At 32.9% G+C, this 23,804-nt stretch overlaps 1 protein-coding gene across 4 annotated transcripts in view; it reads right to left on the reverse strand.

Annotated features, from left to right (window-relative positions):
* Positions 1–23,804, reverse strand: part of LOC149800684 (high affinity cAMP-specific and IBMX-insensitive 3',5'-cyclic phosphodiesterase 8B-like) — a 339,962-nt gene that overhangs the window by 77,215 nt on the left and 238,943 nt on the right. For all 4 annotated transcript variants that reach the window (XM_089954717.1, XM_089954716.1, XM_089954719.1 and 1 more), the window contains exons 9-10: positions 12,472–12,572; positions 1,633–1,715 (exon numbers count right to left, since the gene is read on the reverse strand). In XM_089954717.1, coding sequence (XP_089810843.1) covers positions 1,633–1,715; positions 12,472–12,572 — 184 coding nt within the window. The remainder of the gene's footprint in view (positions 1–1,632; positions 1,716–12,471; positions 12,573–23,804) is intronic.

Below are 23,804 nucleotides of genomic sequence, written 5' to 3' on the forward strand. Positions count from 1 at the left end.
TCATCATTTTGCTCCTACTGAAAGTTCATGTTTTATGAAAGTGTGTTTGATCAATACAGACTACTGTATTTGTACAAGTTTTATGAAAGTGTGTTTCATCAATACAGACTACTGTATTTGTACAAGTTTTATGAACATGTAAAATGACACTACTTGATGAGTTTAGAACATTTATACTAATGGAGCACGCTAAATTAGTCTTGGTTACTAAGACTCTTGATGCATTAAGATTAAGATCATATGTTTACGTTCTGCAGTGTTCACAAAATACCTCCATTATATTCCAACGCTGTATTATCGCGGGCTCTACATTATTGCGGCAAATAGGCTTTTCCGATTAATTTTGGACATGCAATGTCTAGCAGTTGTTTACTGATGTAAAGCTGTAGACAGTAAAGATGCAAAAATCTTACAGCACGATTTATTCTAACTTGTCAACATTTGTATAAGTTTAAATTGAAAAAGAATAAACATCACTTTTTGTAAAATGCATGCAATTCTGTTGATCAGCATATACAAAACTCCCATAAAAATTGCTATACCTGCATTGGCTTTGATTACAAAATATATTCAGTGTATTGTCTGAAGTTTGATGATTGTAAGTCAAGTGCCTGATCTTATGCAATTTGTATGTTAAACTCGCTTTCATAAGCACTATATATTTTAAAAATTTAATCGACAATTTTAACAACCATAAAAATATAAAAATAAAGTATTCTGATGAAGCAGGAGCTGTGGTACTGCTTCTTGGGTAACAATAACGATAAGATAGGACTATATTTTGTTACCTGTTCACTTCTGTATTGTTTATGCAAGCTATCATTAGTACACAATTAGGACAATGTATTGTCATTATCCTGACAGTCTTCACACAATTAGGACAATGTATTGCAATTATCATGACAGCCTCCACACAATTAGGACAATGTATTGCAATTATCATGACAGTCTCCACACAATTAGGACAATGTACTGCCATTATACTGACAGTCTTCACAAAAAATTAGGACAATGTATTCCCATTATACTGACAGTCTTCAAAGAATTAGAACAATATACATGTATTACCATTATCATGACAGTCTTCACAAAATTAGGACAATGTATTGCAATTATCCTAACAGTGTTCACACAATTAGGACAATGTATTGCCATTATCCTGACAGTCTTTACACAATCAGAACAATTTACTGATATTATATTGACAATCTTCACAAAAGTATGACAATGTATTGCCATAATACTGACAGTCTTCACACAGAACAATGTACATGTATTGCCATTATCATGACAGTCTTCATACAATTAAGTCAATGAATTGCCATTATCCTGACCACTGTCACACAATTAGCACAATGTATTGCCATTATCCTGATGGTCTTCACACAGTTTGAAAAATGTACTGCCATTATTCTTACAGTCTTGAACACTGTTCTTTCAATGACGATACGTGTCCAAACATCATTTTGAAGTTTACAGTGGGTGTTTTGCTGTTTTAAAATTGCATCATTTTATGTTCAGTAATGTGAGAAAAATATGTGACACCTTATATCTGACATAAAGTTCAGACCCTTGCATGGAATTGTTCTGTCATACATGGATGTATATAAAGGATTCCACTCTGCTACCCACCTTAGTAATAGGAGCTTCTATCATCAAGGAGTGTATCCTGCTAACCGATTCTCGTCGTCGGGGTATCATCCCATGTAAGCCACCTTATGAAACAACAAAATATATTGGATAATTTTAATGCAAGTTTAAAACAAGAGGGTAATATGGCCCGGAGATCATTCAGAAGGCTAATATCTACCTAACAGTCAAATGTGGCCCAGAGATCATTCATTTAGAAGGCTAACATCTACCTAACAGTCAAATGCACGAATTGTTGACAAAGACATGTGTGTGAGAAGGATGTATTCTGAAGAAATTTCTTCCAATGTTCTTGATTATATCACGAAACAATGTGTCTCTATTTTATGTATCTGAATCCATATTTGATAGTACATCAGCATTATTTGTGTAATGTTGATAGGGATTTATGCCAGGATGCATTTTGTCTAAGGCAGCCAACTTATGTTGAGCAAATTTGTCAGATAAAATTTATTCAACATTGTTAATCTATTACCATATGCACTTTCTTATAAGATGAGTCTAACTGCAAACTGCAGAGATGTAGATCTGCTGTCACATAATATGCTGGCAGATCTGGGTCTGTGCACATTTTCCATGAGTTTTTTTATTGCAAATCTGTTCCAATTCTGTTGAGTGGAATTGGAGGAGAAACTTCAATCTTATTTTATTTTCAGCAGTGGTGGCCATTTCTTGATGACAGATGGGCATCATTTGTAAACATCTGAAGTACACTTATGTCGGGATACTTTCTAACAAATTTGTCAACCTGAGTCCATTTTGTGGTTTTCAAGTAGAGATGTCATTCAAAGGTCTTCCTATTTTTAGTGGAAATGCTTTCTATCAAATTTGCTAAAAGTTCTAAATAATTTGGTAACATTTTATGGAAAGCATCGTGACATGCTAAGATGATTCTTGTCAGACTGGACAAATTATGCCAAGAAAGTTTTAAGAAGTTCTTTAAAGATTTGTTAAGTTTTTAGTAATTGCAGTCATATTTTTTGATCACAGACTTGTACAGCCTTGTACAGACTGGTACAGACTTGTATCCAATGTTTGACTGAAAATGATTCAGTTTTTCTGCATGAAGTTAAAAATAAGTTTTCCAGATTCTTACTATGTAAGTGACACCACAGCTAATGGAGATCCCACAAGACAAAATTTTGACATGTTGTAACAAATTTTCCTACAAGTTTGATTGAAATGTTCTCTGCAGTGCTACTGAAAAAGCCATAAAATAGGTTTTCATTTTGGCTGTTGTTAAGGGAGCAAATTCACACACAAAACATGTCCTAAGAAATATTCATATCAAGTTTGATCAAAACTGGCTCAGCTATATTGAAAATAAGTGTTCCATATGGTTGCTATGGTAGCTACACCAATGCCAGGGGACTTATTCAAGAAAGAATTTTGATAAACCATGCCCAAAGAAACTCCCGTATCAAATTTGATCACAATCAGACCAGCCATTCCAAATAAGCTGAAAATAGCTGTTCCACCTAGTTGCTAAGGAAACCTCACCATTTTTCATGGGAGGCATTCTGGACAAAATTTTGTTAAAGCATGTCTAAACAAAACCCCATTCCTGGAGAGTCTGTTCAAAATTGGCTCAGTCAAGAAAAAAAATGTAAAAAATAGGTTTTCTAGTAGGTTGCTATGGAAGCTAAATGATTGATAGGTGAACCACTCAATAAGAAAATATGACAATGCATGTCATGAGGAACATACATATTAAGTTCCACTGTAACTGCTATTCTACAAGAAAAGTAAAAAGCAGATATTCCAACCACGTGCTAAGCAAACCACACCTTTGCAATGCCACTCCAATTACAATTCTGACAGCAAGAAATAATCCTACTATGTTTCATCAAACCTGTACAAGCCAATTCGCTAAAAAAATAAAAAATAGGTTTTTTATTTTGGTTGTTACAGAGATCACAGTATTTAATGGGAACCACACGAAACATAAAATTGGGTGCAACATATCCTGAGGAATATTCAACTACCAAGATATACTGACATCTGTCAGCACCTTTACAGAAGAAACTGAAAATAGCAAAGTGGATGAAAGCTGACAAGAGAGATGGCAGATGATGCATACCAGGCCCGGGACCATACGATAAACCCACTTGGCATAAAGGCAATGTTGGCTAAACAAATACTCAACAGAATATGGCCAAATTGGATAGAAGCCTCCTGGCACAAAAGGTTTTCTAGTTGTATAAATGATGGCAATCCACCATTAATACGGCCACCATTACTGGAAACTGAAACAACTTCAAATGAATTCTTTTGAGAACAGTGCTGATCAAAATTTTGACCAAATCTGATGGAGAATCCTATCATGAAGGTTTTTTTCTTTCAAGTATGTACAAATGATGCTGAAATTTTTCATATTTGGGCATAATTACCAAAAAAATAGAACCTTTTAAATGACTACTTTTCAGCAAGCACTCAGCAGCATTTGTCATAAGTTTACTGAGGCATCCTGGCATAAAGGGCTTTCAGGTTTGCTCAAGTGATGCAAATCAGCTTTCAAATATGGCTGCCATTACTTCAAGGGTGTAATGAACGATTACATTGCTCACCTCTCCTTTAACTAGTTTCCACTGGCCAGTATCCTTTGTAACTATCAGTATGAAAAACAAATTAATTGAGACAAAAGTGATACTGATCCCTTTTATAAAAATTTGTTTGCAATCCTTAACATTTACATGTCATTCAACACAATTACACAAACATTTCGTCTGTGATAGGTTTGCCTACTACAAACCAACTGTGCCTGTGTCACATGGCCACATCAACAAGACACAGTGATCAGCTGACCAAATGTATCAACAAAAAATTTTCCCTCTGATAATGGACCAGTTGGGGATCAGGGAATGCCTATGCATTCCCACAAGCAATACATTCTTCTATCTTTTCATATAAGCTTACAGAAAATTACTGGAAACTCAACTATGATTAAAAAAAAGAAAATAACGTATCTGTTTTCTTTGAAGCATTTAATACTTCCAAACAAAACATTGTTTGTAGGTTTAGCATTATCCAGTATTACCATATACACACACACACACACACACACATGTGCCAACATTCACATAATTAAAACCAGCCATTCAATAAATTAAAAAGACCTGTTTCTGTCAATAAAATCCACTGGATAGTGGCATCATTTCTTAATTACCAGGAAGATGCAGTCTTTGTTCCTCTCAAAATTCAGTAGATGGGGATGATGGTAACACAAATATTAATATTATTATCCCTAGCGCCTTTGTCAACTTGTTGTGGCTATGATATGATAGCTTGATACAGTCCAGAATGACATGTTGACGTGGTGTTTGCTGTGTGTGTAAAATGCTCTCGCTTATTTCTGTGCCTTGCAAACTCAAAACTCTCAAATTTTGCAAGAATTTGCTTGCTTTGCAAATGGTTTACAATTTCCAGAATAATAATGATAATAATAATAATAATAATAAAGACTTTATTTAGAGAAGGTAACTCAATTAATTACAGAACTAATATACATTGAGGCCTTCTATCTGTTATGTACAATATATACAGTATATACAACATGATGTGACGAGTCTGGCTTGACACTAAATAATTATGTAATTTTAAAATTCAAAGTATCAAGCCTGGAACACATTCACAGGCATCAGTGAAAACATAAACATATATAAAACATAAAATATAATCCTGCATTGAAAAATTCAGCTATGAAAATGATGTAAAATTACAGAAAAGCAGGCAGTATTTTTTGTACTAGAACTGTTCAATTTTCTAAAGATTTCATCCATTTAAGACATTGATTGTGAAAAGATGAAATGCTAGGAGCCTGCCTTATGTCACTGGGAATGTTGTTCCATACCACTGGACCAGTATATTGAAAACTTTTTTTAAACAATTCCTTCTTTGGCCTTGGTATAATGTAATTTTTTCTTCTTATGGACCTTAAATTTGGAGTACCATCAGTATCTCTTTGGTGAAAGATATTGCTTAGATAGACAGGAATGGCTTTTTCTGGATACTTTACACATCAATTTGGCCTTTCTAAGAAATATTCTTTCATGTATTGTTAAAACCTTTATATTATTCATTGCATCTAGAATTAAATGCCAAACCCTCTTTTGGAGTCTTAAAAGTGTTGTTATGTTTGAATTAGAGGTATTACCCCAAATTACATTACAGTAGTCCAGATATGGCTGAATATAACTTTTATAAAAGATGACCCTATACTGAAGAGGAATGTATGTTTTGATTTTCCTCAGTAGCCAAAGATAAGAGTTAACCTTTTTGGAAATATGTTTAGTGTGAATAGACCAAGTAAGATTGTCACTGCATGCATTTTGACATATCAACATTTTGCCTTCAAAAATGAATCACACTTTTACATTATTCCATATACCATAATGATACTGTTTTTTTTCATTTTAAATACTGAGTGAAAAGTAAGTTGAAAGAAAAAATTTCATTTATTTCATACATACCAATAATTCTTAATAAATGATGGTTTAAACATTCTGAATCAAGGCAGTGATGTGTACAAACTTTTGTACTTCAACATGCATCTCCTTGATTTACATAACTTGAATGAATTGGGTTGTTCCACTTTATCTATGCAAATTAGCCTAATGTGCCCTCCCAATGCATTCTTCAAAAGAGTTAACACAGTTTCATCTGAAATATTGTCAGGTAATTAAGTAATCTATGAAATAGTGGTTGCTTATGTGTGACCATCTTACCTTTTAAATGACTCTTTCATAATCTACTGTATATACTACCTGAAGGACACTTTTACATCAATTCTCTGCAGGACCGTTACTGTATATCCAGACTACCCAAATTGGACATGCATGGAGCTGGTGAAAATATCTCTCATTTTTAAAAACGTTTTCGAAGATTACTGAATGTAAATCATGCTTTTCAAAATATTACCATGCTGGGTGGTTTGGGAGTAAAACAAATTATGTTTTCATTTTACATGTTATGGCAGATTTTTAATGTTTTTATAACTTTCCATCTAAGAGGAGCAGTTGTAAGATTGACCACTGTGCTGCCCACATGGAATATAACATCAGCAGAGTTTTTACTCAAGACCAGCATCATGGTGCATTTAGAACCAACTAGACATTGCACAAAGTCTTTACATTTAAAACCAACTAGACATTATACAAAGTCTTTACACTTAAAACCAACTAGACATTGCACAAAGTCTTTACACTTAAAACCAACTAGACATTATACAAAGTCTTTACATTTAAAACCAACCAGACATTATACAAAGTCTTTACACTTAAAACCAACTAGACATTATACAAAGTCTTTACATTTAAAACGAACTAGACATTATACAAAGTCTTTACATTTAGAACCAACTAGACATACAAAGTCTTTACACTTAAAACCAACTAGACATTATACAAAGTCTTTACATTTCAAACCAACCAGACATCATACAAAGTCTTTCCATTTAAAACCAACTAGACATTATACAAAGTCTTTACACTTAAAACCAACTAGACATTATACAAAGTCTTTACATTTCAAACCAACCAGACATCATACAAAGTCTTTCCATTTAAAACCAACTAGACATTATACAAAGTCTTTACACTTAAAACCAACCAGACATTATACAAAGTCTTTACACTTAAAACCAACTAGACATTATACAAAGTCTTTACACTTTAAACCAACTAGACATTATACAAAGTCTTTACATTTCAAACCAACTAGACATTATACAAAGTCTTTACACTTAAAACCAACTAGACATTATACAAAGTCTTTACATTTAAAACTAACCAGACATTATACAAAGTCTTTCCATTTAAAACCAACTAGACATTATACAAAGTCTTTACACTTTAAACCAACCAGACATTATACAAAGTCTTTACACTTAAAACCAACTAGACATTATACAAAGTCTTTACACTTAAAACCAACTAGACATTATACAAAGTCTTTCCATTTAAAACCAACTAGACATTATACAAAGTCTTAACATTTAAAACTAACCAGACATTATACAAAGTCTTTACATTTCAAACCAACTAGACATTATACAAAGTCTTTACATTTCAAACCAACCAGACATTATACAAAGTCTTTACACTTAAAACCAACTAGACATTATACAAAGTCTTTACACTTAAAACCAACTAGACATTATACAAAGTCTTTACACTTAAAACCAACCAGACATTATACAAAGTCTTAACATTTAAAACTAACCAGACATTATACAAAGTCTTTACACTTTAAACCAACTAGACATACAAAGTCTTTACACTTAAAACCAACTAGACATTATACAAAGTCTTTACATTTCAAACCAACCAGACATCATGCAAACCAACTAGACATTATACAAAGTCTTTACACTTTAAACCAACCAGATGTTATACAAAGTCTTTACACTTAAAACCAACTAGACATTATACAAAGTCTTTACATGTAAAACCAACTAGACATTATACAAAGTCTTTACACTTAAAACCAACTAGACAATATACAAAGTCTTTACATTTCAAACCAACCAGACATTATACAAAGTCTTTACACTTAAAACCAACTAGACATTATACAAAGTCTTTATACTTAAAACCAACTAGACATTATACAAAGTCTTTCCATTTCAAACCAACTAGACATTATACAAAGCCTTTACATTTCGAACCAACTAGACATTATACAAAGTCTTTACACTTAAAACCAACTAGACATTGCATAAAGTCTTTACATTTAAAACCAACTAGACATTATACAAAGTCTTTACATTTCAAACCAACTAGACATTATACAAAGTCTTTCCATTTCAAACCAACTAGACATTATACAAAGTCTTTACACTTAAAACCAACTAGACATTATACAAAGTCTTTACACTTAAAACCAACTAGACATTATACAAAGTCTTTACAATTAAAACCAACTAGACATTATACAAAGTCTTTATACTTAAAACCAACTAGACATTATACAAAGTCTTTCCATTTCAAACCAACTAGACATTATACAAAGTCTTTACATTTCAAACCAACTAGACATTATGCTAAGTCTTTACACTTCAAACCAACTAGACATTGCACAAAGTCTTTACATTTAAAACCAACTAGACATTATACAAAGTCTTTACACTTAAAACCAACTAGACATTATACAAAGTCTTTACAATTAAAACTAACCAGACATTATACAAAGTCTTTACACTTAAAACCAACTAGACATTATACAAAGTCTTTACATTTCAAACCAACTAGACATTATACAAAGTCTTTACAATTAAAACCAACTAGACATTATACAAAGTCTTAACATTTAAAACTAACCAGACATTATACAAAGTCTTTACACTTAAAACCAACTAGACATACAAAGTCTTTACCCTTAAAACCAACTAGACATTATATAAAGTCTTTACATTTCAAACCAACCGGACATCATACAAAGTCTTTCCATTTAAAACCAACTAGACATTATACAAAGTCTTTACACTTTAAACCAACCAGACATTATACAAAGTCTTTACACTTAAAACCAACTAGACATTATACAATGGCTTTACACTTAAAACCAACTAGACATTATACAAAGTCTTTACATTTAAAACTAACCAGACATTATACAAAGTCTTTACACTTTAAACCAACTAGACATTATACAAAGTCTTTACATTTCAAACCAACTAGACATTATACAAAGTCTTTCCATTTAAAACCAACTAGACATTATACAAAGTCTTAACATTTAAAACTAACCAGACATTATACAAAGTCTTTACATGTAAAACCAACTAGACATTATACAAAGTCTTTACATTTCAAACCAACCAGACATTATACAAAGTCTTTACACTTAAAACCAACTAGACATTATACAAAGTCTTTACACTTAAAACCAACTAGACATTATACAAAGTCTTAACATTTAAAACTAACCAGACATTATACAAAGTCTTTACACTTAAAACCAACCAGACATTATACAAAGTCTTAACATTTAAAACTAAGCAGACATTATACAAAGTCTTTACACTTTAAACCAACTAGACATACAAAGTCTTTACACTTAAAACCAACTAGACATTATACAAAGTCTTTACATTTCAAACCAACCAGACATCATGCAAAGTCTTTCCATTTAAAACCAACTAGACATTATACAAAGTCTTTACACTTTAAACCAACCAGACGTTATACAAAGTCTTTACACTTAAAACCAACTAGACATTATACAAAGTCTTTATACTTAAAACCAACTAGACATTATACAAAGTCTTTCCATTTCAAACCAACTAGACATTATACAAAGTCTTTACATTTCAAACCAACTAGACATTATACAAAGTCTTTACACTTAAAACCAACTAGACATTGCATAAAGTCTTTACATTTAAAACCAACTAGACATTATACAAAGTCTTTATACTTAAAACCAACTAGACATTATACAAAGTCTTTCCATTTCAAACCAACTAGACATTATACAAAGTCTTTACATTTCAAACCAACTAGACATTATGCTAAGTCTTTACACTTCAAACCAATTAGACATTGCACAAAGTCTTTACATTTAAAACCAACTAGACATTATACAAAGTCTTTACACTTAAAACCAACTAGACATTATACAAAGTCTTTACACTTAAAACCAACTAGACATTATACAATGTCTTTACACTTAAAACCAACTAGACATTATACAAAGTCTTTACACTTAAAACCAACTAGACATTATACAATGTCTTTACACTTAAAACCAACTAGACATTATACAAAGTCTTTACACTTAAAACCAACTAAAAATTATACAAAGTCTTTACACTTAAAACCAACTAGACATGATACAAAGTCTTTACACTTAAAACCAACCAGACATTATACAAAGTCTTAACATTTCAAACCAACCCGACATACAAAGTCTTTACATTTCAAACCAACTAAATGTTGGCATCATTATTTGTCTTCTGGTGTCATGTTGATATGACTTTCCATTCAAGTGATATTACGACTGCTGCCATGGCATACTGGATATAAAGGACATCAAGTCACCGTTTTCATTTATGACCAACTAGAAAACAAAAAGTCTAAACCCCAATGTTGATATGACCACCAGAGTATCAGTAACAAGCTTTCTAACATGGCTACTGTTGTGACCCTACTGAATATCCAATCAAAGCCAATTTAATTTAGGACCAGCTAGACATCATTTCGTTCCAATTAGTATCAATAACAAGCTTTCTGACATGGCTACTGTTGTGACCCTATTGAACCATTCATTCAAGAGAAATAGTCATAACATTTTCAACATGGCCATGACAGCAGGCATATTAAATGTCTGAATGACACCATTAGGACCAACTAGACATCATAATAAGCTGTTTAGTAAAGAGAAAAAACACATGCTGATATCACCATCCATTCAGGAAGATTAGTGGTAATATTTCCATTGGTGTGGCTATATTAGACACCAGTTTCATTTTGGACCAGCTATACATCATAAGAAGTCTTCTGGTAATATTACTTTTCATTCAGAAGGACTAGCAATGACACGATTTTTCAAGATGGACATTCTAGAAGCTATATTGGCCATTGGATCAGCAACACTTTCATGTAGGACAAACTAGACTTCATTAGAAGATTTCTGGTGAAAACTCCATATCAATACAACTTTCCATTCGAAAGTAGTAATAACAAGATTTCCAACATGACTGAAGTGATGGCAACATCAGCCATCAGAAAAACAGACCTATTTTGATTTTGGAGCAACTACACATCTTAAGAAGCCTGTTAGTGAAAACCCAATGTTGATATGACCATTCGTTTAGAAGGAATAGCAAAACAAGATTTCCAAGAAGGACACTGTGGCAGCCATAATGGATTCCTGATTTTGAACATCATTTTCAAATATTTAGGACTTAAACAAGACCATGCAATAAATGGGTGTTTAATGGCATTCCTCCAAGCAGTTTCGGAAGAGTGGACGTAAGAAACTTGTGCTAATAAACAGACATCTCATGAGCTCTTCCAGTCTTTGACCAGCTGAGCTAAAAATGAACTTTGCCAAAATCTTTAATACTTTCATCATGCTAAAGTGCTCTGACATCAAATTTACTGTTACACTCATGATGCAATGCATGTTGGGATATTATGGCATTAATACACACATTGATACAATACTGCATCACACAAAATATCACGATACCAGTAAAAAACCATATATACTTGCTTATAATCTGAGTCCAACTGAGAACTGCACAGACCCAGATCTGCCATTGCATAATGCACCAGTAGTTCTGGGTCTGTGCAGTTTGTTAGGGCAATCAGCAGAATAAACAGCATAGACACTGATCTGAAAGCACATTATGCTACAGCAGATCTGGATCTTTGTTGCCTGCAGTTAGACTCAACTAAAAAGCAAGTATTTAAGGTATCAATGAATCATTGCATATCTACTACCATACTTCTTAGTCAATGGCTCTTACATTTGGTTATTAGTCAGATATCAGTCCAGTGAGTGATCTTTGGCCACACTGCACATTTTGTATTACTGTGGTGATGAAAATCAAGAGAGAAAAAAGTTTTAATAAAATTTTTAGAAACTACTGGTGCTATTGAACTGTTCTATAAGAAAACAAGATGAAGTGATACAGGCAAAAACAGAAGGACAAATGAGAGTAAATGAAGTTGCAAACAGCTGAAGAATTGTAGAAGTTATAAATAACTGAAGAACTGTAGAAAGTAAAAGATAGGATAACAAGATGCTGGGGTTCAACATAAGATAATGACAGATAAAGAAAGAAAAAACAACAGGCAGACAGAAAAAGAGAGTTACCATTGGCTATTTGGTTGTAGAATTCTGAATCTTTCAATCTTTCATACAAATGTGAGGTATCCAACTGAGAGCTTCTCACCGACACATAATGAGATATTTTCCTGGAAAGAGATAAAATACTAATATCATACGATGTTTCCTAATGAAAAAATTAACAAAAATGCAATTAGGAACAAATACCAACAAACTTTGCATCACCCACATTAACAAGAGTCCATTGAAGGTACTAATGCTCTACTGGATGAAAATAATTTCCAGGGATTCAAGATGAGACCATTTCTTCCTCTTAACTGCAGAGTGTTGAAACCATTTTTGGCATTCATCAGTGATAAGAAGATTTTAAAATTTGCTGCTGTGATTTTAAAATTTGCTGATGTGATGGGCCAACTAAATCATTTAGGACCAAGAGAGCATCAAAAGATTGGCACCATTGTCATTTATGACCAATTAGACATTATAAGAAGCCTTCAGCAAAAAGCCTATGCTGACAAGACCTTTCATTCAAGAGAAATAGTATAAACAACATTTTCAAATCAACCCCATTTTTATTTAGGACCAGCTAGATATCTTAAGAAAACTGCAGACTGAAATGACCATCATTTCAGGAGGATTAGCAATAACAAGATTTTCAAGATGGCTGCCATGATGGCAGTCATAATGGATGTCTCAGTGGCACCATTTTCATTTAGGACTAACTAGTCCATGGGATAAATATGTGTTGAGTTTCATGGCAAATGCTTAGGTAGTTTATGAGAAAAGCTGAAAACAAACTTTTGTTAAGGAAAAGATGATGGAGGACAAAAGATGTACAACACACCATCCCATAAGCTCTTCTGGTATAAGACCAGTAGCACTAAAAATGTTCTCCCACCTATCTCAAATAATACTGTAAAAGAATTTTCATCCTAAACTAACAAGTATGAATTATTAAAAGCACATGAAAAGAAAATATAAAATGAAAGATGGAGTTCATTCTTTAGCCAGGACAACATTGTTACAAAATTAGAATTGTTTCTAGATCTGCTCAGCACAGGTAACAACAGGTGTAGCACTTTACTGTTGCCCACTATTCTGATTTATTAGTTTATACCAAATCTTTCCAACACTATTACTATCAAATGGCAAGGGAGGGAATTCATGATTATGCACTGGGAATTACTGTCTATACTTGCTTATAAGTTGAGTCAAACTGCAAATTGCACAGACCCATTGCATAATGTGCCAGTAGATCTGGGTCTTTGCAGACTATTAGGAGTAGTGAGTAGAACAAACAATATAGACCCTGATATGCTAGTGCTTTTTGCAATGTCAGATTCAGCCAATAAGTGAGTACATATGGTACATCATAAGGCTGTATTCTAGTTCAATGCATTTTTATTGCAGACATTGCACAATTATAATAACACATCAACTGTCCACAACATGCTGTCCATAACAAATTCAAAATATAGTTTCTCTTAGCACATTATATTCTGTAGAATAACACAGAACCCTATTTTAAATTTTGTAGCATATAAAAACTCCTTTACATCCACTTTACAAGACATACCTTCAATTAGATAATTATAATGGATATCACAGGCAAAGGATATCACAGACATACCTTCAAATAGGTAACTCTAAAGAATATCAAGGACATACCTTCACATAGATAATCCTAAAGAATATCAAAGACATACCTTCAAATAGATAATCCTAAAGAATATCACAGATGTACCTTCAAATATATAATTCTACAGAATATCAGACAGTAACCTTCAAACAGATAATCCAAAAGAATATCAAAGACATACTTTCTAAAGAATATCACAGACATACCTTTAAATAGGTAACTGTAAAGATTATCAAAGACATACTTTCAAAACAGATAATCCTAAAGAATATCAAAGACATACCTTCAAATAGATAATCCTAAAGAATATCACAGACACCTTCAAATAGGTAATTTCAAAGAATATCACAGATATATCTTCAAATAGGTAACTCTAAAGAATATCAGAGACATACCTTCAAATAGGTAATTCTATTGAATATCACAGACATATCTTCAAACAGACAATTTTAAAGAACATCAGAGACATACCTTCAAACAGATAATTCTAAATATCACAGACATACTTTCAAATAGTTAACTCTAAAGAATATCAAAGACATAATTTCAAATGGATAACCCTAAAGAATATCAAAGACATACTTTCAAATGGATAACCCTAAAGAATATCATAGAAATACCTTCAAATAGATAATCCTAAAGAATATCACAGAAATACTTTCAAATGGGTAATCCTAAAGAATATCAAAGTTACAAAAGAATAGTTTCCTGACACTCCAAAATACCTCACCTGCTAAAATGCAATTCCACCCCCACCTGAACTTCATAAAATAAATTTAGAAAATCAAATTTTAACACCCCTCCTCATCCAGTGCGATAAGCCTAGGTTGCACCAAAGTATGTAAGTACCAGCACCATTTCTGGGTTACAAGGTGTATTAATGAGATAATAAATATTTTCTGGAAAAGAATAATACATTGAATGAGGTTCAATGAGGCAGCATTCAAGGTCAAAGTGATATTGCTTAAGACAGAAGATAACCATAAATGACTGTATCAACATAAACAGGGCCTTCCATTCAATTTAAAGTTGGAGGATGAGTTGTCAAAGTAGGAAGGGGGTTTGAAGGAAATCCCCCAAAAGGGATACAGGTTTTTTTTTATTTTTTAAAAAAGTAGCCAGGTAAATCAACCGGCTCCTGGCTTATAACAAAAAACCTAATATACTGTACTGGCACTGGTCTGACAAGCAACAAAATTTACAGGTGCACTGGAAACTTGTTAGAGAGCCATCTTAATGTCTGTCACCTCACCCACTGCCACTTTATATCATATACAAATACAATCAGTCATAATTTCTTAAAGATTCAACCACTTTTCATTACGTTTTCAGAATACACTTAAAATATAATCACTAATTCCCAATGGGGTAAGCGTCATCAAAAATACTGTGATTTTATATGATGTACTATGCCAATAGTTCTTAAACCCATGGGTTACAACAAAAATCTTAGTTGCCATGCTGCTTTGCCAAGATCAACCTTAATACTTTGAAATTTTCTGCCCAAGTGCCTTTAGTTTAGCATCTGAATGGTGGTAAGTCTAACAAAACAAACCTAATCTGGATCACCATCCCAAAATGGTTACGAACCGCTGTACTATGCTAATGAGTAGGCGTGGTTATCTTTGCTTTGGTAATAGGTCAATTAAGACCAGGTACAATATGAGACCAAAGCATGGTATGATCATGTGAGAGCAGACCATGCCAATGTTGCCTGAAATTCTACTAAGGCTACAAGACTTGCAGACCTACCTACTTTTTATTCGAATTAGTGATAAGCAATAAAGTATGTGATTCCAGTATATTACTTTCAGTTTCCATATAAATTATTTAAGATATAACATATTTCCTAAAGATAAAGAAAAAAACAATAATTACATGATTATTGAAACTAACAAGAGACCCAAGTCGACTTGATATCACTCACCTGGCACACATAACTTCACATCTGACCATTTCACTAAGCAGGCTTAAGTTACATACAGTATGAACACTACTATCTCCTAAATTGTATATTATGTTGATTTTTTTATATTTTACTATACTGATAAAAATTTGTTCAAAGATAATGGCACAATTAATATGCACAGTTTCCACGCAAGATTACTTCATTAATATGCACAAACCTTGCTCATTATCTGAAATGGATAAATCTTAAGACATTCAAACAGTTCTAGCAATATAAATACCTCCTGCTTTACTCTGCTTTTATACTTTTTCACAAATGAATTTTTCAATACAGAATGATATTTTATATATGTTTCTGTGATCACTGACGCTTGTGCATGTTTTTGGGGTTTGAAACTCATTTTAAAAATAACCCAGTTCCTGAGTATCAAGCCATAACTGGACATGTTGCACATATCATTGTGGATCTTACTCATTATCCAACCCAACCAAGACCTTGATGGTACAAGCCCTTATTTCATGTTTAATCAAAATCAGACAAAAAATAACCCTTCTTTGGGAGTGGGGTGGTGGGTAGCAAACTCAACCAATGAGATGCAAGAACACCTAATTAGTATGCATCATTCTCACTCATTATCTAATGTGTTCTGGATCTTAATGGTATAAAGATACATTACACATTGTATAAAAAATAGGATAAAAAATACAGCCTGGGTCTTTTTCTTAAGCAAAAAGAAACATGCATAGCAATAACTAAAGCTATGTGAAAGTTGAAGTAAAAATATAAGTGTCACATTTCTGTTACAGACAGGAAATAATATCCAGAAGAAAAAGGTTAAAAAATATGTTTTAACGATAAAAGTATGCTATAATATCTTGATATTTCCTTAAGATGAGACAGAGATAGCGATCTGAGATGAAAATAAAACATCCAATAGCTAGTCTATGCCTGGGCATGTTCAGCCAAGATTTGGTCAGACGTTTTGAGAGATGGATACCCATGTCATGTGAAACCCAGTACATGTATACAATTATGAGAGTCCACTGAACACTTCATACCATGAGCCATTTTGTAATATAGGAAAATTAGTTGGTTACAGTATATACTCGCTTATGAGTCGAGTCCAACTGCAAACTGCACAGACCCAGATCTTCTGTCATATAATGCACTAACAGATCTGGGTCAGTGCAGTTTATTAGGAGTAATCAGTATAACAAGCAACACAGACCCTGATCTGCATGTGCATTATGCTATGGCATATTAGGATCTTTGTTGATTGCAGTTGTAATCAGCTTATAAGTGACAATATATGGTAACTGAAGAAAATATTTGATTTGTATCCTTTTAGCAATACAAGACTGGTGATGGAGGGAAGGGCACAAAACTACAGACTTTATTTGTATCCTCTTAGCAATACAAGACTGGTGATGGATTCAGGGAGGGCACAAAAACTACGGACGTTATGTGTATCCTATTAGCATAACAAGACTGGTGATGGATTCAGGGAGGGATTCAGGGAGGGCACAAAACTACGGACTTTATTGGTTTTGTCCTGTTTTAAACAAGAATTCCTAAAAACAATTATCACATACATGTATTTAACATAAAATTTTTGTGATGATGAAGGGAGCGCACAAAACTACAGACTTGATGTGTATCCTCTTAGCAATACAAGACTGGTGATGGAAGGAAGGGCACAAAACTACAGACTTTATGTGTATCCTCTTAGCAATACAAGACTTGTGATGGAAGGGAGGGCACAAAACTACAGACTTTATGTGTATCCTCTTAGCAATACAAGACTGGTGATGGATTCAGGGAGGGATTCAGGGAGGGCACAAAACTACGGACTTTATTGGTTTTGTCCTGTTTTAAACAAGAATTCCTAAAAACGATTATCACATACATGTATTTAACATAAAATTTTTGTGACAGAGAAACCATTCATTAGTACAAACATAAAAATGTATATCAAAGTCAGAAACTTAGATGAATAAAAAGTGTATTCAACTGTCACCAACCGATCTGTTTGTATCCATAATAGTAATGTTTGTCTCTATAATAGTAATCTATCTGTATCCATAATAGTGATGTTTGTATCCATAATAGTAATCTGTTTGTATCCACAATAGTAATCTGTTTGTATCCACAATAGTAATCTGTTTGTATCCATAATAGTAATCTATTTGTATCCATAATAGTAATCTGTTTGTATCCATAATAGCAATCTGTTTGTATCCATAATAGTAATCTATCTGTATCCATAATAGCAATCTGTTAGTATCCATAATAGTAATCTATCTGTATCCATAATAGCAATCTGTTTGTATCCATAATAGTAATCTGTTTGTATCCATAATCGCAATCTGTTTGTATCCATAATAGTAATCTGTTTGTATCCATAATAGTAATCTATCTGTATCCATAATAGCAATCTGTTTGTATCCATAATAGTAATCTGTTTGTATCCATAATAGCAATCTGTTTGTATCCATAATAGTAATCTATCTGTATCCATAATAGCAATCTGTTTGTATCCATAATAGCAATCTGTTTGTATCCATAATAGTAATCTATCTGTATCCATAATAGTAATCTGTTTGTATCCATAATAGTAATCTGTTTGTATCCATAATAGCAATCTGTTTGTATCCATAATAGTAATCTATCTGTATCCATAATAGCAATCTGTTTGTATCCATAATAGTAATCTATCTGTATCCATAATAGCAATATGTTTGTATCCATAATAGTAATCTGTTTGTATCCATAATAGCAATCTGTTTGTATCCATAATAGTAATCTGTTTGTATCCATAATAGTAATCTATATGTATCCATAATAGCAATCTGTTTGCATCCATAATAGTAATCTATCTGTATCCATAATAGCAATCTGTTTGTATCCATAATAGTAATCTAGCTGTATCCATAATAGCAATCTGTTTGTATCCATAATAGTAATCTGTTTGTATCCATAATAGCTGTCTGTTTGTATCCATAATAGTAATCTGTTTGTATCCATAATAGTAATCTGTTTGTATCCATAACAGTAATCTGTTTGTATCCATAATAGCAATCTGTTTGTATCCATAATAGTAATCTGTTTGTATCCACAATAGTAATTTCACTGAAAATGTGCACCATGAATCAAAATTTGAAAAACATTTCGACTAGATCCATTCAGATCCAAATACTTGATTCTTTTTAATACAAAGATGTCCAGTTAGGAAATGACATATTTCCAAAATATTACTGTTTGCTGGATATTGTCAAAGGCTCTGATTTTTTTCCTGCCAATAAAATGCAAGCAGACATTAGGAGTTTCTGAGAAGATACATGTATTTAGACTTGGAAAAAAAATAACTGAAAATTCATACAGGAGGTCAAAGGTATCAACCCCCTAATATGCTCCAGATTAACATCTGGAACACTTGTGCATAATTGTCTAGACCCAATATGGGAGTAAACCATTTAATTTCATGGGCAAAGAATAATCTCAAAAAAAAAACATATGAGCCATTCTCTAAAAGACAGAGGAAATATAAATAAAATACTCCAAATATTAATTCATTTTTTAAAACACTAAAGCAAAAGGGAAAAAATAGATGAATGTTTGTTTATAGCAGCAAATGCATCCACTCATTGCAACTTAAATAGTTCTTTTCCACAGCAGTACAAGTTATATGCATGTAAATTTACTGTTATCGAGGTTTTATGTACATGACTGTTTTGGAGTGGCTGACTCTAAAATGAAAAGAATTGTTAGGGGCAATAACTAAAACTACTACTGACAATTCAGAAGATAAACATGTTTTGACAGGTGTGTATGACAGTAACGATTGAGCAGGCATTGGTAGTCTATTGTTTCTCTTGAACAGGTGAGTACACTAATTGATTTATAAATTTATGTAGAAAAATTTAAGATCTCTGCATTGTTTAATGCTTGTTTGAGTAAGCCAGATGACTGAGCAAACATCTGTTGGCTATTGTTCATTCTAGCTTAAGCAACAATTGTTCACAGGATGCATTGAAGGTGAACACAAAGAAGATTTAATGTCTTAATTGTTGATGGTTCATTAATAATTAGATTAAGTATTTTCTTCTTGTTAAGGTGCTAACATCTTTACAAAATTAAGCTGTAAAATGTTTTTTTCTTCTTCAAGAATACAATGCATATTGCCAAATTATTTAATCAAACTCCTGTTTTTTTTAGCATTAAAGCTTTGTAGTGCTTCCTACAGAGATGTAGCATCATGTCCCACCCAGCCACATTATCCTAAAACCTGAGGCTAACCAGTCCTAATACTAACTCCTTAATGCTGAGTGCCAAGCGTAACAGCTGCTCTAACCACTTAGGTCACTGGAGTGGTCTCCCTATAATGCTGAAGATATGATCTGTTCAATTTAAGGGGGCACTGGAGTTTCGGGGGTGGAGTGGGGGATGGAATGTCCCAAAGGCGCACTCAAAATTATTTTGATTCATGTAAAGGGTGAGATAACTAAAACATTTTCTTCACATGAGAAAGCAAAAGATAAGAATTTTAAAATGCCTCATTGTAATGTCAGAACATTTTCACATAAGATTATTTTCTGGAAACACATTAAATTATAGATTTCAAAAATGTATGCTTAATTTCCAATTAGTAACTTAGAGTGACAAGGAAGAGCTGTATAAAACTGATACAAAAGTCGTTTGTTATTTACATTGGTTACGAGGGTGATCTTCATTTAAATATACTGTAAAAAATGTCAATGATTTTTTCCACTGGAAAGATTAAACAAACACTACACAAGTCCCACATACTACAACAAGAGTCAGTTGTCACTGTCTTTGATATAGTTTACAAAAGCATCAGTCATGGCTGTGTAACATTATATAATCTTGCTTTTACCATCTTGAAAGCAATGTAATATCCGTAACAGCAACAGCTGATGTGATATTTCATCATGACAACATCTGTTCAATATAGCTATTCTAGTGTAACTTGTCATGCTTTAAATGAGGTCATAATAAGGCCTGTAATTTAAGAATGCTATACAATACTGGGTTTACTACCATATATGCTCGCTAATAAGACGAGTCCGACAGCAAATTGCATAGATGCAGATCTGCCATCACATAATGTGCCAGCAGATCTGGGTCTTTCAAGTGTGTTAGTAATAATCTGTAGAACAAACAAAACAGAACTTGATCTCTGGGCGCATAATGCTATGTCAGATCAGGATTGTTTTTGTTTGCAGTTTGACTCCACTTATAAGCAAGTAAAGACTGTACTAAAACAGCACTTCTCCTACCAATGATATACCAAGGTGACACCTAATAAATTTTCTGTAAAGGGGGTTGGGGTGGGATGGGAGGCAATTGGTCTTGTAACTATATAATAAGAAGGGTTTATACAAGGAATGAAAATTAAGGGAAATCATTCCAATTTCAAAAAAGAACAAATTTTCTAAACATAGAAATGATTCAATATAGGTAAGCATTGCAAATATGATGTGCAAATTGTTTGCTTTCAGTTCATGTTTCAGTAGGATATTCTAGAAATCACCATTAATCCCACAACTGCACATAATAGACCCTGGTGGACAAGTCCTCCAAAAACAGCAAGAGTCCATCAAATAGACTGAGGCTCTTATGGCCAAAAACAATTTTCAGGAATTCAAGATAAGACCATTTTTCTCCATTCAGCTGCAGAGTGTTTATATTCTTCACCTATAACAAGCTTCTAAATCAGCTATTGTGGTGGACATATGGGTTCCAGACTGGTGCCATTTTCATTAGGACAAAAAATACATCATTTAGGACCAACAATATTTCATAAGTCTTCTGGTGGAAATCCCATGTTGACATGACCTTCTGTTCTGGAATAATTCTATAATAATTTTCAAGATGGCTGCCATGGTGGCCATATTGGACATCGGATTGGCAACATTTTCATTTAGGACCAAATGAACATCATAATAAGTCCTTTGATTGAAGCCCAATATCAATATGACCAGCCATCTAGGAGAAGTAGTCATAAAAGACTTTCAAGACAGCCAATGAGGTGGCAAAACAATTGAAACTTCTTAGTAGACTCAGTAGATATGTATTAACATTGCCACATTCCAATGCAGACATGGAGAGGATAATTTCTATTCTAAGGAAAATTCAGACCGACTTTAAAGGAACCTGGATCCAGTAATGATACATATTAAGAATAATAATAATAATAATAATAATAATAATAATAATAATAATAAAGACTTTATTTTGAGAAGGTAACTCAATTAGTTACAAAACTAATCTACCTTGAGGCCTTCTATCTGTCATGTACAGTATATACAACATGATGTGAAGAATCTGGCTTGACACTAGATAATTAAGTGATTGTAAAAATCAAAGTATCAAGCCTGGATCATATTCACAGGCATCTGTGAACACATAAACATATATAAAATATAAAATATCATCCTGCATTGAAAAGTTCAACTGTGAAAATAATGCAAAATTACAGAAAAGCATGTGGTATCTATTGTACTAGAACTGTTCAACTGTCTAAAGATTTCATCCATTTGAGACGTTGATTGTGAATAGAAGAAATACTAGAAGCCTGCCTTATGTCACTGGGAATGTTGTTCCATACCAGTAGACCAGTATATTGAAAACTTTTTTTAAACAATTCCTTCTGTGGCCTTGGTATAATGTAATTTTTTCTTCTTATGGACCTTAAATTTGGAGTACCATCAGCATCTCTTTGGTGAAAGATATTGCTTAGATAGACAGGAATGGCTTTTCTGGATACTTTATACATCAATTTAGCCTTTTTAAGAAATATTCTTTCATGTATTGCTAAAATCTTTATATTATTCTTTGCATCCTGGATATTGTCTATACATTGATCAAGAATTAAATGGCAAGCCCCCTTTTGGAGTCTTAAACATTTTGTTATGTTTTAATTAGAGGTATTACCCCAAATTACATCACAATAGTCCAGATATGGCTGAATGTAACTTTTATAAAAGATGGCTCTATACTGAAGAGGAATGTATGTTTTGATTTTCTTCAGTAGCCAAAGATAAGAATTAACCTTTTTGAAACACGTTTAATGTGAATAGACCAAGTAAGATTGTTATCTACGAATACACCAAGAATTCTATCTTGAGAGGTCATATTAAGGCTCACATTGTCAAATAGAACCTGGAGTTTGTCGCTATCTAGCCTTGCTCACTTTTGCTGTGTTGTAACTAGTAGGGCTTTCGTTTTTTCTGTATTTACGATCATACTGTTTTCCTTGCACCATACTAGAAGTGTGTTGAGAGTCTCTTATAAGTTATTTTCAAGTACCATTTTGGTTTTACCCATCTCAGACAGTTTAGTATCATCTGCATTGAGGTCAGTGGAAGAAACTAAAGTTCCAGTATTAGGAAGTAAGTTGTTGATAAATGGAATGAATGACAGAGGTCCAAGGATAGAGCCCTGTGGTACTCCACAATTAATATTTTTACTTTCAGAAAGTTGACCATTTAAAGATACTGTTTACACTCTATCGGTTAAGTAAGAAGTAAACCAGTTTAGGGAGTTGTCACTGCATTGATAAATTTTTAGTTTTTCAAGCAAAGGTTCATGGTCTTCAAGATGAAAACCTTTAAAAAAATCAACCATAATAGTGCCTACCATTTCTCCTTGATCTAATGCTTTCAGCCATTTATCAATCAAAGATACAAGTGCAGTTTCACTGGAGTGATTCTGGCAAAAGCCAGACTGGTTATCATGAATAAGATCATAAGTGTTCAAATAGTTGAGAAAAGAATCATATACATGTTTTTC

Source organism: Sinohyriopsis cumingii, chromosome 4, assembly GCF_028554795.1.
Source record: "Sinohyriopsis cumingii isolate HCF-2022 chromosome 4, ASM2855479v2, whole genome shotgun sequence".
NCBI classification, from domain to species: domain Eukaryota; kingdom Metazoa; phylum Mollusca; class Bivalvia; order Unionida; family Unionidae; genus Sinohyriopsis; species Sinohyriopsis cumingii.